General features: G+C 39.0%; 1 protein-coding gene across 1 annotated transcript; it reads left to right on the forward strand.

Moving 5' to 3' along the window:
* Positions 1-226: 226 nt before the first annotated feature.
* Positions 227-15,203, forward strand: dgat1a (diacylglycerol O-acyltransferase 1a). The gene is made up of 17 exons (XM_026155825.1): positions 227-648; positions 2,358-2,445; positions 8,310-8,350; positions 8,614-8,699; positions 9,194-9,246; positions 9,638-9,743; positions 9,988-10,116; positions 10,452-10,526; positions 10,789-10,892; positions 11,033-11,071; positions 11,535-11,576; positions 11,733-11,777; positions 12,072-12,184; positions 12,435-12,500; positions 12,667-12,754; positions 12,977-13,039; positions 13,119-15,203. Exons 1-17 carry the CDS (start codon positions 386-388, stop codon positions 13,263-13,265), a joined length of 1,548 nt encoding a protein of 515 aa, XP_026011610.1. The 5' UTR covers positions 227-385; the 3' UTR covers positions 13,266-15,203.
* The last annotated feature ends 284 nt before the right edge of the window (positions 15,204-15,487 follow it).

The raw sequence follows: 15,487 nt of genomic DNA on the forward strand, positions 1-15,487 counted from the left end.
ATTATACTTTGTATAATAAATTTTGAGACAGAAATGTTCTTATGCAGTAACTTTTTTTATAAGGAAAAAGTGAGTGTTTGTATCGTAATTGCAAATAACAAAGAAAAAACGGACAGGACACTGTGATTGCTTTATTTTATTTTTTTTCTTTACGAACGGGGGATGTTAGCTGAAAATACAGAACTGGCAACCCTTCTGACAAATGCACCTTGAGCCGTCGTAATGAACCGCCCCTCTCATTACCAGCGCTCACATTGTAGGAGGAAGAACATCCCGCTGCTGTTTGTTCAGCTCCTGTTGTGAAGTTACTGAGGGACAAACGAGCGGCGGGCAGTTTGACCAACAATGTCGAGCAGGTAGAAACAGCGTGACTGAAGCCGCGGAAATGAGCGAAACAGCCGAGACGAGAGGGCCCGTAACCCGCCGGAGGAGGACAACCAGCACCAGCACCAAGCAAACCAAGAGGCAAGACGCAGGGGAGAAACCTCCACCGTGTTCCGCTAAAGAAAAAGCCGCAGACAAGGTCCAGAAGCATGCGAACAATAACGGCAATGTGGAGAAAGAAATGGGGAAGTCAACACAGCAGCAGCTCGCAAACAGTCCGAAGAAACAGAGGAGTGCGGTAGAAGATATCAACGAAAAGCTCAGGTAACCTTTGACGTTAACGTTCCAGCATTACGTACAGACGTTAACGGTAAATTGTTAGCAGAGGGGTACATCTCATACTCCTCCTCCCCTTTTCATTCATGTGTAATTTAGCCAGAGTCGTTATTCTTCCTCCATTGTTTCCAGTAGCTTAATTGCCGTTTCATGACAGGTTAGCTGGTACTTATTTCTTACAAAGCTGTTCTTGAGCTAGTGGGCATTAAAAAAAAAAAAAGAGTTGCAGAAACCCAAAAGTTGCACTTAATCTTAACATTTCCATAAGCTTTAAATGCCTCCTTTTGAGTTGCCTTCGTTCATCCCCTGTTTTTTTTCTGCATTTTCTACATTTCTTTAATAGCCTTGCATGAATGCAATCTGTGAGAGTCTGGCACAGGTCTGGGGAGCTTTTTTATTTCCAGCTTTATAAACAAACTGACATAACTTTCATTGCTTGCTTTTTTTATTAGCTGGAGTTTGCTCTTTTGCCAGGCCAATAATAAATAATTTAAGAAAATAGTCAGCAGATCGATGGAGAGTTTGTCTCAGATGTCTCTAATTTTGAAGCAATATAAAAATGAATAGTAGTAACAGACTTCTTTGGCAGGACACTCACTCACTTGTTGAACAGAGGGTAGCTTTGAGTTTGTATACAGGGTGTGTCAGGAGAACAGGTAGGGTATGACCGACCTTGCTGCAAACAATAGCCCGTGCTTCTACCTATGGGCACCACACCAGCTTCTCAGATCTGCCTACCTATTTAAAGCATGCATTTCTTTAGGTTGAAGCCATGCCTTCTTGATTACCCCATGGAATTTCTACATCCTTGTAATTGGTGTGAAGGCCAGGGTCCTAATACGGCACTTTAATACCCAGTAAAAGGAAGGTGATTTTAATTTGTGGTTAATTTTTATTTTAATTGGATCCCAGCCAGCTGACGTAGGCAAGTGATGTGTTCTTGTGACACATGCTTTGGCGATAGCATGTCTACTGTTTGCATGCATTTCTGCACATTTCTCATGCTGAGTGAGTGTCCTGGCACTATGTTAAAAACCACTTTGGTTTTTCCTCCTTTATTTTTCCATCCTCTTGCCCTCTCTACAGTTTTCCTAACTTGCTGTTATTGCTCCATCTCCTCACCTCTTAACCATTTTCCTCTGACCAGTCTTCTCCTCCTCTGTCCTCGTTCACCCTTTATCACCTATGGCTGTGTAAAAGTTCCTTTATGGTTTCTTGATGAAACGCTTCAGTTTTCTAAAGCATAGATTGGGGGCAGTGCTATGTAAACCTTTTAACTGCAGTGTGTGATTCATCCACGTAAAAGCTGGTATAGAAATTAAATAATTTCCCTCTGATCCTAACTTGAAGTTGATATTAACTTTAATGTCAGATTATACCACATTGTTGTTAAGTGCATTACCACCAAGAAAGTGGTAATCGGTCCATCAAGGAAAATAAGCTAAGTAAAGGAAGTTCAGCATAGCTGGTCCTCAACATGAAGTCACACGTGTGTCATTTTTGAAGGATTTCTCAATGTGTTAATCATAAATGACTCACTCTGAGTTATCGGTGCTTTGTAAGAGTTGTAAAATCAATCCTGTTGCCCTAACTAGATTCCCCCCCTTAGCTTGTGGAGACAGTGAGACAGGAAAGAGTGCTAATCATTTGATTACAGTCTAAAATTTAATGGTGAACGACTGTGTGTTTTTCTGCAGGTGTCACAATCTACAGGAGTCTCTCTTGAGCTCAGCCAGCGGCTACAGCAACTACAGAGGAATCCTCAACTGGTGTGTTGTCATGCTGGTGAGTTAAACCTCATTACATGTCCACGCAGAAATGAAAATGTATGCCACCGTTGCTTCGAAAACTGTAACATTTAGAAAGTTAGACCCCTCATTCACCTAAATCTTACTGGTCTGGACAAGGCTCATGCAAGAAATCTCAAAGAATTACTCTCTAATCTCAACAGCTCATGTATGGTTATTCTTATTCTTTGCCACTTCTCTCTCTCACTCACTCACTCACTCACTCAGCCATCCAAAGTGTATAAAACTCCAAACTACTGCAGCAAAACAAAAGTTCCAGCCCACACAAAGTACACATCCCTCTGGGCTTGCTGTTAGACCTGTTGTTACATTGACTTTTTGTGACACATTAACTTGTTGTGTTGTCTGCAGGAACGCTGATAAATCGACTTTTGTGTTATCTCTCATAACACTTGCAGATTAGCCACATAAGTACTTTTTTCTTTTTCTTTTTTTTTTTTGGTTTTGCTCTGGCCTGGGTTGCCATTTCTTGTAGATATTTCTATATTTTTGATAAGAGGCGTGTTTGTAAGCTACAGTTTAATCTCAGTGAGCTTGTTTGAACTTTCTCATCAAAAGTGAACTTTGTTAGGTGGGCTTATATTACGCGAGGGTCTTTAATTTGCTGCCAAATTGTTTTCCTTTTATTAGTGATTTAGGACAGCGTGGCATCGCAGTGGTTAACACTCTCTCCTCACAGTAAAAGGGTCCTGTCTTTTAAGTTTTTATTTGAGTTTTGTATATTGGGCAAAAAAAATAAATGAGCATCACGCAAAACATGCAACAAAAAAACAAGAGGTTGTGGGATTAGAATCACAGTAAAATAGAAAAAAAGAGGACTTCTTTCTCCTCATATAATGACAGCGAATCTCTTTCAATGGTTAAATGGCACTGTTTCTCCTATCTTGTCTCTCCTATTTCATTTTGGAGTCTTATTGAGTAGGTCATCTGCTCCAAGGTATGTAGATTTTTTTTTTTTTTAACAGTATTAGTAAACAAAAAAAGTGTTTACTTTTTTTTTTTTTTTTTTTTTTTTTTGCTAACTGTCCGTAGGACCTTTCAGACGGTGTTTATCTTTCTTTTAATTCATGTGGGGAAAGCTGCAAAATAACATAAATAAATAAATTAGAACTCTGGAGATCATTCGTGATGATTCTTTCCAAAAAGATTGACTCAAAATGCTTCAGCTCTAACTTTGATCTAACTGGACCCATATCTAATATTGTGGTGATTTCTTTACTGTAAATTTTTAGTGAGCCAACATCCTTAACAGTTATCAGTTCTATGAAAAACTCAATTTTCTATCTGTAGCAGGGACATTTTTATTAGTAATGACAAAGAAATTCCTTCATTCACAATAGCTCACAATGCTTGCTAGTATTGTTATTGTTAATGCTAGCTAGTTATTTGAAAGTAACATTTGCTGAAGCTCCTTTTAAAATAATTCAAATGGTTTGCTACAGTGTATGCAAAGACTAACCATTGTGGCTGCTATACTTTGTAGTGCTACTAGCATTAATAACTAAATTGGCCAACCTGGCTTTCATACAGCAAGATACTTCTGTTGAAGTTGGCTGAATGCAGGCATTTTAGTTAAATATGTCATGTCCCTCTCTGTTGAGGAGACTTCAGGACTGTTAACCTCATTTAGAAACAAGAGCTTCTGCCCCAGTCCAGTGAGGGAAGTGTGGGTGTCTGTCTCCAGAGACAGCCTGCAGTGCCCCAGAGAATCCTGTCAGTTTTAGCCTTATATTAGACATCTAGATTTAAAAATATCCAGTTAGCTGTAATCCACATGAAAGGGAATTTGACTCTAAGTGTGTGTGTGTGTGCTTTGCATATCTGTGTGTAGATGTACTTGCATGATTGCTCTGTCTGGATGTATCTATGCAGATTTCTGTGTGTGTGTGTGTGTGTGGGTGGTTCTATGACGGGTTTATTCCCATTTTTGAAGGTTTAGATTGCCGTTCAGCACATCTTTCACTTTGTGGTCACCACATACCCAACGGATGGTGTTCACTTTAGACGTTTTTCAGAGGATGCTTTAGGATCAGGCTGTAAAAATGTAAAGTGGACCCCCAGAGCCTTGAATGTGTGTATATTTAGGAGTTCAGTAAGTTGTGTACTTTGTCCTCGATAACAAGGACCATCAGATAAATTCCTAAAATGTCAGCTGTAGAAGTGCATGCTTCTAGAGATGGGAATATAGATGTATTTTGTGCCCTCCATGATTTTTTTATTTTTTTTATTTTTTTATTTGTAAGATTTAACACAAAATAACAGGGAAAAACTAAGTTTTTAAGAAAATAGCCCAAAATACTAGTAAGAAATTCTTCTTGTGAGAGAAAACTCAATATTCTTGGTACTCCATCCTCTGCATTGCTGGCAGGATAAAATACTTCTCATGTTGTGTAATTACTGAGCTGTCATCATCTAGTATCTGAACCCTGGGAACAAAGTCTACATGGGATTTTGAGACTTTTAGAATACCTTTTGTTTATATTTGTCCTCAGCACCTGCATAGATTATTTGTTACCATTTGATTTGTGATCTGATGAAATTGATTCTGAGGTTCATGAAACATTTTTTTAAGCTTTGTTTTAGAATAGTCTTATTTTCTGATTGTTACCTGAGCTGAGCCTGTTGGGCCTGAACACCTCCCTCTGCAACTGGATCCTGGACTTTCTGACCGGAAGGCCTCAGTCAGTACGGATCGGGAACTGCACCACCACACTGAGCACTGGGGCCCCACAAGGCTGTGTGCTCAGTCCTCTGCTGTTCATACTGCTGACTCATGACTGTGTAGCAACACACAGTTCAAATCACATCATTAAGTTCGCTGATGACACGACCGTGGTGGGTCTCATTAGCAAGAACGACGAGTCAGCGTACAGAGAGGAAGTGCAGAGACTAACGGACTGGTGTAAAGACAACAACCTGTCTCTGAATGTTGACAAGACAAAAGAGATGGTTGTTGACTTTAGGAAGACACGAGGCGACCACTCACCGCTGAGCATCAACGGCTCCTCTGTGGAGATCGTCGACAGCACCAAATTCCTGGGCGTCCACCTGGAGAAGGACCTCGGCTGGTCCCTCAACACCAGCTCCCTGCACAAGAAAGCCCAACAGCGTCTCTTCTTTCTGAGAAGACTGAGAAAGGCTCGGCTTCCACCACCGATCCTGACCACCTTCTATAGAGGAACTATCGAGAGCATCCTGAGCGCTGCATCACTGTCTGGTTTGGGAACTGTGCCATATCGGACCGCAAGACCCTACAGCGGATAGTGGGAACAGCAGAGAAGATCATCGGGGTCTCTCTCCCCTCTATTGAGGACATCTACACCACATGATGCATTTGCAAAGCCACCAGCTTTGTGGCTGATCGGACACACCCCTCTCACACACTCTTCACACTCCTGCCATCTGGAAAAAGGTACCGAAGCATTCGGGCACACACATCCAGACTGTGCAACAGCTTCTTTTTTTTTTTTTTTTTTTTTTCCCACAAGCCACCCATCTCCTCAGCAAAAAGGGACTGACTGATAAGCACAAACTCACACACTATCACTTAGCTTAACTCAACTACCTCAAAACATTGAGACTGGACTGACTAATCAACACAAGCGCAAACACACTGACCTACACCACCAAACCATCGTACACACTAACCTGTAAATGCTCTTTTGCACAATATTATTACTGGACTTTTTGCACTAACTTCTGCACTTCCTAATTTTTGCTGCTACACTAAGGAATGTTTACTGTTCCTCCACTACCTCAACTCATCATCACAAAACCTTATTATTATGTTACGTTGTGTTTTTCTATCATTCTGTCACTTTGCTGCTCTTGTTTGCACATTTGCACATGCACTTTGTCTGCTGTCTGATAACAAAAAAAAAAAGTCTTCCTTAGATAGTTAGGTTTTTTTTGTTAATTTATGTTAGGTCAGTCTGTCTTGTCTCTGCTAGCCAGCTAACTAGGCCTCTTAGTTAGCTAGTTTAGTGTTTTCTGTTAATTTATGTTGTAAATTTATGTTGCATGTAGCACCTTGGTTCCTGGAGGAACGTTGTTTCGCCTCACTGTGTACTGTTAAACTGCATATGGTTGAAGTGACAATAAAGCCAACTTGACTTGACCTGATGAATCATGATCCATTTATAGAGACCTCTAAGAGAAGATTGCTCGTTCTGCTGCAGACCCATCTGCTTGGCAAATAGCTGCATACCAGATGTTGGTTTTAAGGTGTCCCCCTTCTCCAAAATCAGACCTGTTCATTTTCAATTGGAAAACTTCATTAGCTACTAACAAGGCACAGATGGCTGCGACCAGTTCTTCTTCATCTTTGTTATATGGTTTAAGACACAGTATTGAGCTTGTTGGTCATAGATATGGGAAGAGTACCTGAGACTTGGAATGGTTCATTGCATTGTTCCAAGTGATTTGCAGACAAGTAAACCATGTAAATAGTTTATATGGCCACAGGCTGACAAGGTCAGTGCACTGTGACGTAAAGCCTGTTTTAAGATTTGATCTTTGTTCTCACCTGTTTTCTCAGGGCATCTTTGCCAGAGGCCAGGTTCAGTGAACATCAGTGGCTTCTTTCATTGTTAAAATTACTATCCACCAGATCAGAGAGAGGGATGTTCATTTTGCATTATAGATTGTTCAAAGAAAGTACAAGTGGATAGAAGTAATATTTTGATTTAATAGTTCTATAGTGTAGTTTGATAGCTGTATATTATGTGACGAAAAAAATTTATTATTAATAGCATTTCATTTTCTAGAACATTACAAATGATAACAAACATAACATACACTATAGTAAAGTAGCTTTTGGACATATTAACCTTTTTCCTTCACCCTTCCCAGAGCGCAGAGATTTTGCCCCTGTACCCAGCCCTTACTGTTACTTCAGCCTCCCTAGAACCCTATGACCCTCTGATCCTATGACTTATAATATCCTGTGCTGAAAACTGACGTCCCATCAGTATTTTAATGGTGTGCATAGAAAGGGCAAACAGTAACAATGAAAAACACTGCAGTGGAAACAAGTAGGCCTTGTTTCCACTGCAGGAAAAAGGCAAATCTTTGAAAATCTTCAATGTTGCAATATTCTCTACAAAACGTTGCTACAGTAAATGTGTGACATGCTACAGTGGCCTCCTCTGTGCTGAAGGTTACTAAAGTAAAGGTTACTGGTTTGGACTACAGACAAAACCACATTGCTGCCGGGGTTTGGCAAGCTGGTGGGGATATTCACTGCAGCATGACCCCATTAAGTGTCATACACCAAATGTCCTCATTATCTTAACTAGCTTAAGTGACTAATATAAAAATGAACTAGAACTGTACAGATCCCATATATAATGTTGCTTCTTTAAATTGTGCAAAGTCTAGCGTTATCTTAGACTCTCTGATAGCCCCGATGGCTGAGATGAAGCTGGACTCTGAACTTAAATATACAATTTAATAATAAACTTGTTTTGCTCGACACTTTCTATCAGAGTGCACTTCAGCAGGGTGTCAATGTGAACAGCAGGAACATGTGGCTAAATTTAGCTGAGGATCTAATCTATTTATAACTCAGCAGCTAACATTTTTATTTCTAATATCCTCCTCCTTAATAAATTCCAGCATAAGAATAAATGTGTTTTGTTTTGTTGTTTGTTTTTCATCAAATTTGAATAGCAACAGTTTCAATGTGTATAAACAAACGGTTACATCTGCACGTTGAAGATTCAGACAAGTGTTTTGGGGTTTTTGCAGCTTTTTAATGAAGAACAACTTTGAAAAATATGCTTTGAAATATTTCTATAGTACGAGTCATGTTAATATTGTGTCCTCTTGCATCTTTCTCAGGTGCTGAGTAATGCACGACTTTTCTTAGAGAACATTATAAAGTGAGTATGCACCTATATTTATGTAGCTGTTATTGGGGGGTTTTAATCAACAAGAGCTTACATATTGAGAACTGCTTCACGTCCAGAACAACTTGAACTGTTGCTGCAGTACAGATGTTCTAAGGCATGAGCTTGTTCCAGGTCTTAGGTTATGAAGCTTATTTCCTCTTGTTCCACATCAGCTTGGACAGGCTCCAGCCTTTTGCATCACTTTAAGAGATGACTTCCTATAGCTGTAAAATATATTTCTGTTCCTTCTTCAGGTATGGCATCTTGGTAGATCCTATCCAAGTAGTGTCCCTCTTCTTAAAGGACCCCTACAGCTGGCCAGCAGCATGCCTAATCATTGGTACGGAGCCTTAATTTTACTGCACACGGTTATTGAGTTACAACTTTGTGTTTATTTGTGACTTTAGGATTGAGATGATAAAATTCACAAACATGGTTTGTAGTTGTATTGCTGTGTAGTGGTTATTAACAGCTTCTTTAAGTACAAAAGATGTAAATGGATCCAGAGTAATTAAGTTTTTCAGTGGCTCATATGTGCAATGTTGCCACATAGAAGTGCAGTTCATGTGAGCCTCTGTGTATAATATATTTTGCTGGTGATTGTTCAGATTTTATTTACTTGGATACAGTTGATTCTTGATGCAGTCTGTGTTTTACAACACAGGTAATCAGTACTAGGGTGAAAGCAGAACTTAAAACAAAGGTCATATTTGAATGTTCTTCAAATTCTCTTTTGAAGTTCGTGACTGAAATAAACAGAGTAATGATTGATTTTGATTTTTATGGCATAGCATCTCATAGAGTTTGAGTACTGTTTTTGTTTTTGTGTTTTAGTGTCCAATGTGTTCATATTAGCAGCCTTGTACATAGAGCGGCGTCTGGCTGTGGTAAGTCCCTACACGAATATGATGTGTTTTTCTGTGTTGGATTAAATTTTCATTTAACTTGTGATGCTCAGTTCTTCGTCTGGGACTCTTCGACCTCAGTAAGCTTATTTGTTGATGTGATAACACTGTTTTCTTACAGTACAAAGAAAGTGGATTTGATTAGAAGGTTGTCGTTCTGTGATCTCCCATGTGTGCTTGAAACAGGTGCTTTTCAGTTGCCGAAGTCTTCAAAGTAAATTCAACATCACAGCGCCACCTCTTTTTATACCTGCTCTTAAATCCGATAAGAACACTGAAGCTGATCCAGATTAGATAGCACAGTTCCTTAAGAGAAAAAATACTGAAAGTATTAATAAAATATTGCTTACTTTTTGTCCTTTATTCTTTCTAGGGCACAATCTCCGAAACTACAGGGCTGATTCTTCACTTGTTTAATCTGACATCCTTGTTAATCTTTCCTTCCGCCTCAGTACTCACTGTGACCTCCATCACACCAGGTACATGATTTTTTTTTTTTTTTTTCTTATGCTTTATTCTTTTTTACACAAGAGTGGGTCTTCTGTTTAGAAAATTAGAACAAATGAGAGCAATAATGTCAAGTACTTTAAGGTGAATATGAGTGAGCCAGTGAGTCAATCTGTACACATACCCAGCTATGCTTGGTTCATTATTTATTTATTATGTACCATGTCATCTATTGCACACTGCTAGTGACTCGTACATTGTGTGTGTCTGTGTCAGTGGGTGGTGTGCTCTCCTTAGGCACCTACACAGTGCTGTTTCTCAAGCTGTACTCCTACATGGACTCCAACAAGTGGTGCAGAGAAATCAGACAAGCCAAAGCTAAAAGAATGACACGATCATATTCGTGTAAGTATATTAGCATAGGAACTGCTGAGCCGTTGAATCATTGTGACTAAGGTCAACAAAACGACTCGTATCTGTGAATGAATTCAGTAGATGATTCATACCTGCAGAGATTTGTTGCACTGTTTTGCTTATACTGCCATCTAGTGGTGGCATAGTAACATGTGCAACTCTTTCATAGAATAGCTGGCGCTATTTCAATTGACCGTGGATGAAAGCTGGATCTGCATCTGTAGCTATATTACTGTGGATTCATTTTAATACACCATAATGAATAAAATAAAATTGAATGATGCTTGAAATTCTAATTGTTGTGCCTATTCATCTGCCACATTCAGGTCCAATTGTGGCACAGTCCAACGGGTCAGCGGTTAACACCAATGTCTCCTACCCAGGCAACCTCACACACAGAGGTAACAGACTGCACAGTTAGTGCAGATGGACATTGCTACCAACAACAATGAGAAAGAAAATTAGTGGGTCAAAATATTTGCTGTGTAAATATTAACTTGTTAAAGTAGGGGCTGAGGAGTATCTCTTTGAATAGCCAGTAAATGTCGTTTCTCACAAGGTCTTATTAATTTTTTTTAAAACATTCCAGTATCAAAGTCAGAAAGTGTAGGATCAAGTCATTAATGTGACACATTGATGTGACCTGTTTGTGTTTGTCTTTAGACATGTACTACTTCATCTTTGCACCAACTCTCTGCTACCAGCTCAACTTCCCACGGTCTCCACGGATACGCAAAAGGTTTCTGATCAGAAGACTTTTTGAAATGGTGAGAGGAAACGATCAGAAACGGTCCCAAAATTTTAGTTGGTGACCTAATTATAATGACAGAAAATGAATCGCAATCACAAACGAGGAGATGAATGTGTGAATGTTTTGTTTAAATCTTAACGTGTTCTTTTCTTCCAGCTTTTCCTCATGCAGTTGTTGGTGGGATTAATACAGCAGGTATGTAGAATATTTACAGACACTTGGCAAGCATGCTGATCATACACTGTATGCATGCATTAAATAACTGATCAGTCAAGTGTGATTTAAATCGGGGGTGTCGTGAAATAACAATGGTCTTTGCTCACTTTTCTGATGCTACAGTTACTTCTTTCACACACCAGCAGATTCTTGCATCAAATTTACAAAGTTGGCATGCCCCGTATAGCCGTTACCATTCTGCTTCTACTCCATTACCACATGCTGAAACCTTGGAGCCGGAAAATGCTGCCTGCAATAAATATATTTAGATTTGACTTATAGTTTGTTTTCTGTAGCTGAATATTGTTTATCTGTCATTCTCTTACATTGTTTAGTGAAAATCTGAAATTGTGATATGCCTAGTTCGAACACATTTCTTCTTTGAGTATATTGTGGAAAAGCAGCAAAAAAAAAAACCCTAACCTAAGTCTGTGTCTTCCAGTGGATGGTCCCAAGTGTTCAGAACTCAATGAAACCGTTCCAGGTGTGTATAAACATGGAGACACTCACTGCATCACTTACAATGGCTCCAATAAGGCAAGAGTCAAAAATATTTGCCTGAAACTGGAGCGGTCTTATAAAGAAAAGGTATCTTTTTCTTTTTTTTTTTCTTTTTTTTTTTTTTTATTACTTCTTAAAGGAAATGGACTTTTCTAGGATGGTGGAGCGGCTGCTGAAACTAGCTGTGAGTATCTAGACTGCACATCAGAGACTTTATCAGTGATCTGTTATTAGTATTAGTGATCTAAATTAAACACTCAAATTAATTCCTTTATTCTGGTATTGTCGTTTTTTGTTTGTTTGTTTTTTTTTGTTTTTTGTATTATTTTAACATTTTTAAAGTGAAATTTATTCTGTGCTCATCTCAAAAGAGGTCTCAAGAGTTACATTTGTTAGTCAACAGTAGTTCAACCTTACCAACCTAGACACCTTTTCCTCTCTCCTTTTCTAATCCTCCCCCCTGGCTGCCTCCTCCCAGGTTCCTAACCATCTAATATGGTTAATATTCTTCTATTGGTTTTTCCATTCCTCTCTGAACTTTGTGGCAGAGCTCCTGCAGTTTGGAGATCGGGAGTTCTACAGGGACTGGTGGTGAGTCGTCAAGCATACATTTTCTGTGTGACTCCTCTCATCTTTCATTTATTTATTTATTTTTTTGCTTCTTCCATTTTTCTGTTACTTTAATATGATGTTGTGCAGTCTGTCAGATGTAGAAGTGATGGTGTTTCCAAATGCAACAGATGATGTATCACATAGGTTTCAAAGAGTGTTTTCCTAGAAATATTGATTCAAATCGCACTGCAGTTTTGACATCAGTTCCTTAAACTGCTCTTGATTTCAGGAACTCTGAGACTGTCACATACTTCTGGGCCAACTGGAACATCCCAGTGCACAAGTGGTGCCTGAGGTGAGCAGCAAACTCTGTAATGACAAGTATTTATTTATTTATTTATTTAAAATCAGTATTGCCACATGGTTTGATTGGCTTTAGTCTCATTAATAGTGCATATATAGTTAGACCCAGATATAAAAAGAAAGACCAGGAGTCATTTGTCTGTTTCCCTGTTTTGCAGACATTTCTATAAGCCAATGTTGAGGAAGGGGGTGAACAAATTTCTGGCTCAAACTGCTGTTTTTCTGGCTTCTGCCTTTTTCCATGAGGTAACTGAGCAACATTTAGCCTCAAACACCTTTGATGGCTGTTTTTACTTCTGTATGTGAAGCAGACTGTTTTTACTAAATGTTTTATTCCTACATGAGGGCAGAAATTCAGAGGTTCCTGGTGCATGCACAGAAACTGAAAGAAGAGTTGCTAGCTTACAGCATCACTGTTATAAATGCAACTGCTGAGTTCTAAAAAAGGGAATCTGTTTCTTTCCTCAGTACCTGGTGAGCGTTCCTCTCAAGATGTTTAGACTGTGGGCATTCATGGGAATGATGGCTCAGGTAAGGCCCTATATTTATTCATTTCATTATATACTGAGGCATACACATGCATTCACCTCTGACCTTTTAAACCCTTCAGGTTCCTCTGGCTTTGTTCGTAAGTCGCTTCCTGAACGGAAATTACGGCAACGCGGCCGTGTGGATCTCACTCATAATTGGACAGCCCATCGCCGTGTTGATGTACGTCCATGACTACTATGTCATTCATTACGGGAGCACTACATAACACAGGACAGACACCCACACACTAGTCTGTGAAACACGCCAATGAGGTATTATAGAGCAGGTTCGAGGGAATCCATGGCAAGCTGATGTTTATGAAGCTGTTGAAGCTTTGGCATGAAAGTTGTGACTTTATTTTTGCACATTAGAAAACCATCAGGAAATGATTTTGGATATTTAGGAGTCTTGTCTAGTCTCACACTGCACCCCTGTCAGCCTCCAACTGTGCAATCCACTGTACGAAAACAAATATATGGTGCTAGTGGTTTAATCTACCGTTCATTGGCTCAAAGGTTAGACTTCTTTGGGGGTTGGGGACTCCTCTGCTTTAATACATTCATCTTAAAAGTGGGAAGACTAATAAAAACCACACGCTCCTCCGCTCAGTGAATGTTTAAGAATGCACATACCAGCAGGTGCAACAAGTGTGAACCACTGCCAACTGTGCACAAGCTACAGCCTGGATCCAGGATCCTTCTTCCAGAGAAACTATATGAAAATGGGGATTCTATATCAGGGGCTGAGGAGCATCTTTGTATATCCAGAGGCAACACTTTTAAATGTTAAAGCCAGTAAACTTCTACAAGCTAAAGCCTGACATCCTGGTCAACCACTTAAGAATCTCCATGGCTTGACATAGACCAGACTGACTTTTGCATGTATCCTTGGATGCAATATAACTTCCAGTATTACGGACGGTATATTTAAAAATGACATTGAAAATGTCCAAAGGTAAAAAACTGAAGGAAACAAGGATTCCTCTCCAAAAAGACTGAGCACCAGGACGTTGATGTGGATTTATTTGTACAGTTGTATGTCAAACAAAATCAATGCAAGCTTTGAGCGGAAGAGCACGTGCTGCCGGCTTACTTGCCTTGGCTTTATCATCATCTTGTGTCTGCACTGCCTTTGATTTGTCGAGTTTATTTTATAGTTTTGCAGTATTGTATTTGCTGGATGTTTGTGCCATCTTGAAATCACATGTGGTATTTTGTGTTTAAACTAATGATTTAAGTGTTTGATTTGCCAGATTAAACCAATGAATGTTTTTTGCACTTGAGATGCATGCAGTTAACTGAAGCAATAGATTTCAATGGATGCATTATTTTAAGTTGTATCAATCATGTAAAGAAAACAAATTTGTGCTGAGATTTCTGTTCTGTAATCTGCTTGTTGACGTTGCTGTTAAAAGGGGAAAACTGAAGCTGCGTTAATTTAAAGAAGGCAGTTGAAACAGCCTGATCACGTTGGATGATTTACAGTATTTGTTGAGTCCATTTCTTTGATCTAGATGTTGTCAGAACATGACACTACTGCCAGTGTGGATAACATACCATAAATTGATGTAGGAAGATGTTCTTATTTTATCAATCTTTGAAAGATAAGTGAAAGCCTTTTGTTTAAAAATGGTTGCATTCTTTCCTTTTTGATCATAATTCAGGGAAAAACTGTCCTTGAGCACCAGTAATAGAACTGAGTGTTGGCATTCCTTACTGAATACTAAGTGCCTGCTGTAAAAAGGAGGGGAAAATGCTTGCATTTAAACTGAAGAAAAATGCTGTTAGATTTGATGCCAAATACTTGTAATATAATCCAAAATGTAGGAAAGGTAGTTTAACTTTTATCTATGTAGCAAGTGGGCTTCTTTGTATGGTATGGTGATTTGTGCGGGAGCCTAAGATTTACTGCACTAAGCTCAAACTGAAATATTTTACCAAATCTCAGTTTTAAAGCTATAATTTTTCTTTTCCTGAAAACACAAAAGTAAAGCATCATTCTGATCACTTTATTAGTATTTCATTGCACAAATGACACTTTTTGTCTGACCCACTTTCATCTGCAAATGTGACCCAGTTCTGAATTTTGTCAGATGTGAGATACGGTTATTGTGTGACACCAGAGTTAACATCTGAGTAGTTTGTTTTTTTGTTTTTTTTTTCTCCCCTAAAAACTAGTTTCTACATTTACAAACCATGTATCTAAATGACATGAGCTTGCTGAGGAAAAACAGAAAATGCGTACTTCAGTACAATCGATAGAAAGAGGCGTCCAAAGCAGTTCAAAGGTGTTTCTTCAATATTAGTTAATGTTGAGGTGTGTTTTGTTTTGTTTTTGATGCAATATGTAAAAATGAATATATTGCTAGTTTTGCTCATGTGTACAGAAATCCAAAGTGAAGAGAAAGATTATCTTGGAAAGGCAACTGTCACTGAAAGCGTGTGGTGT

Source organism: Astatotilapia calliptera, chromosome 22 (genome assembly GCF_900246225.1).
Source record: "Astatotilapia calliptera chromosome 22, fAstCal1.2, whole genome shotgun sequence".
In the NCBI taxonomy this organism is placed as follows: domain Eukaryota; kingdom Metazoa; phylum Chordata; class Actinopteri; order Cichliformes; family Cichlidae; genus Astatotilapia; species Astatotilapia calliptera.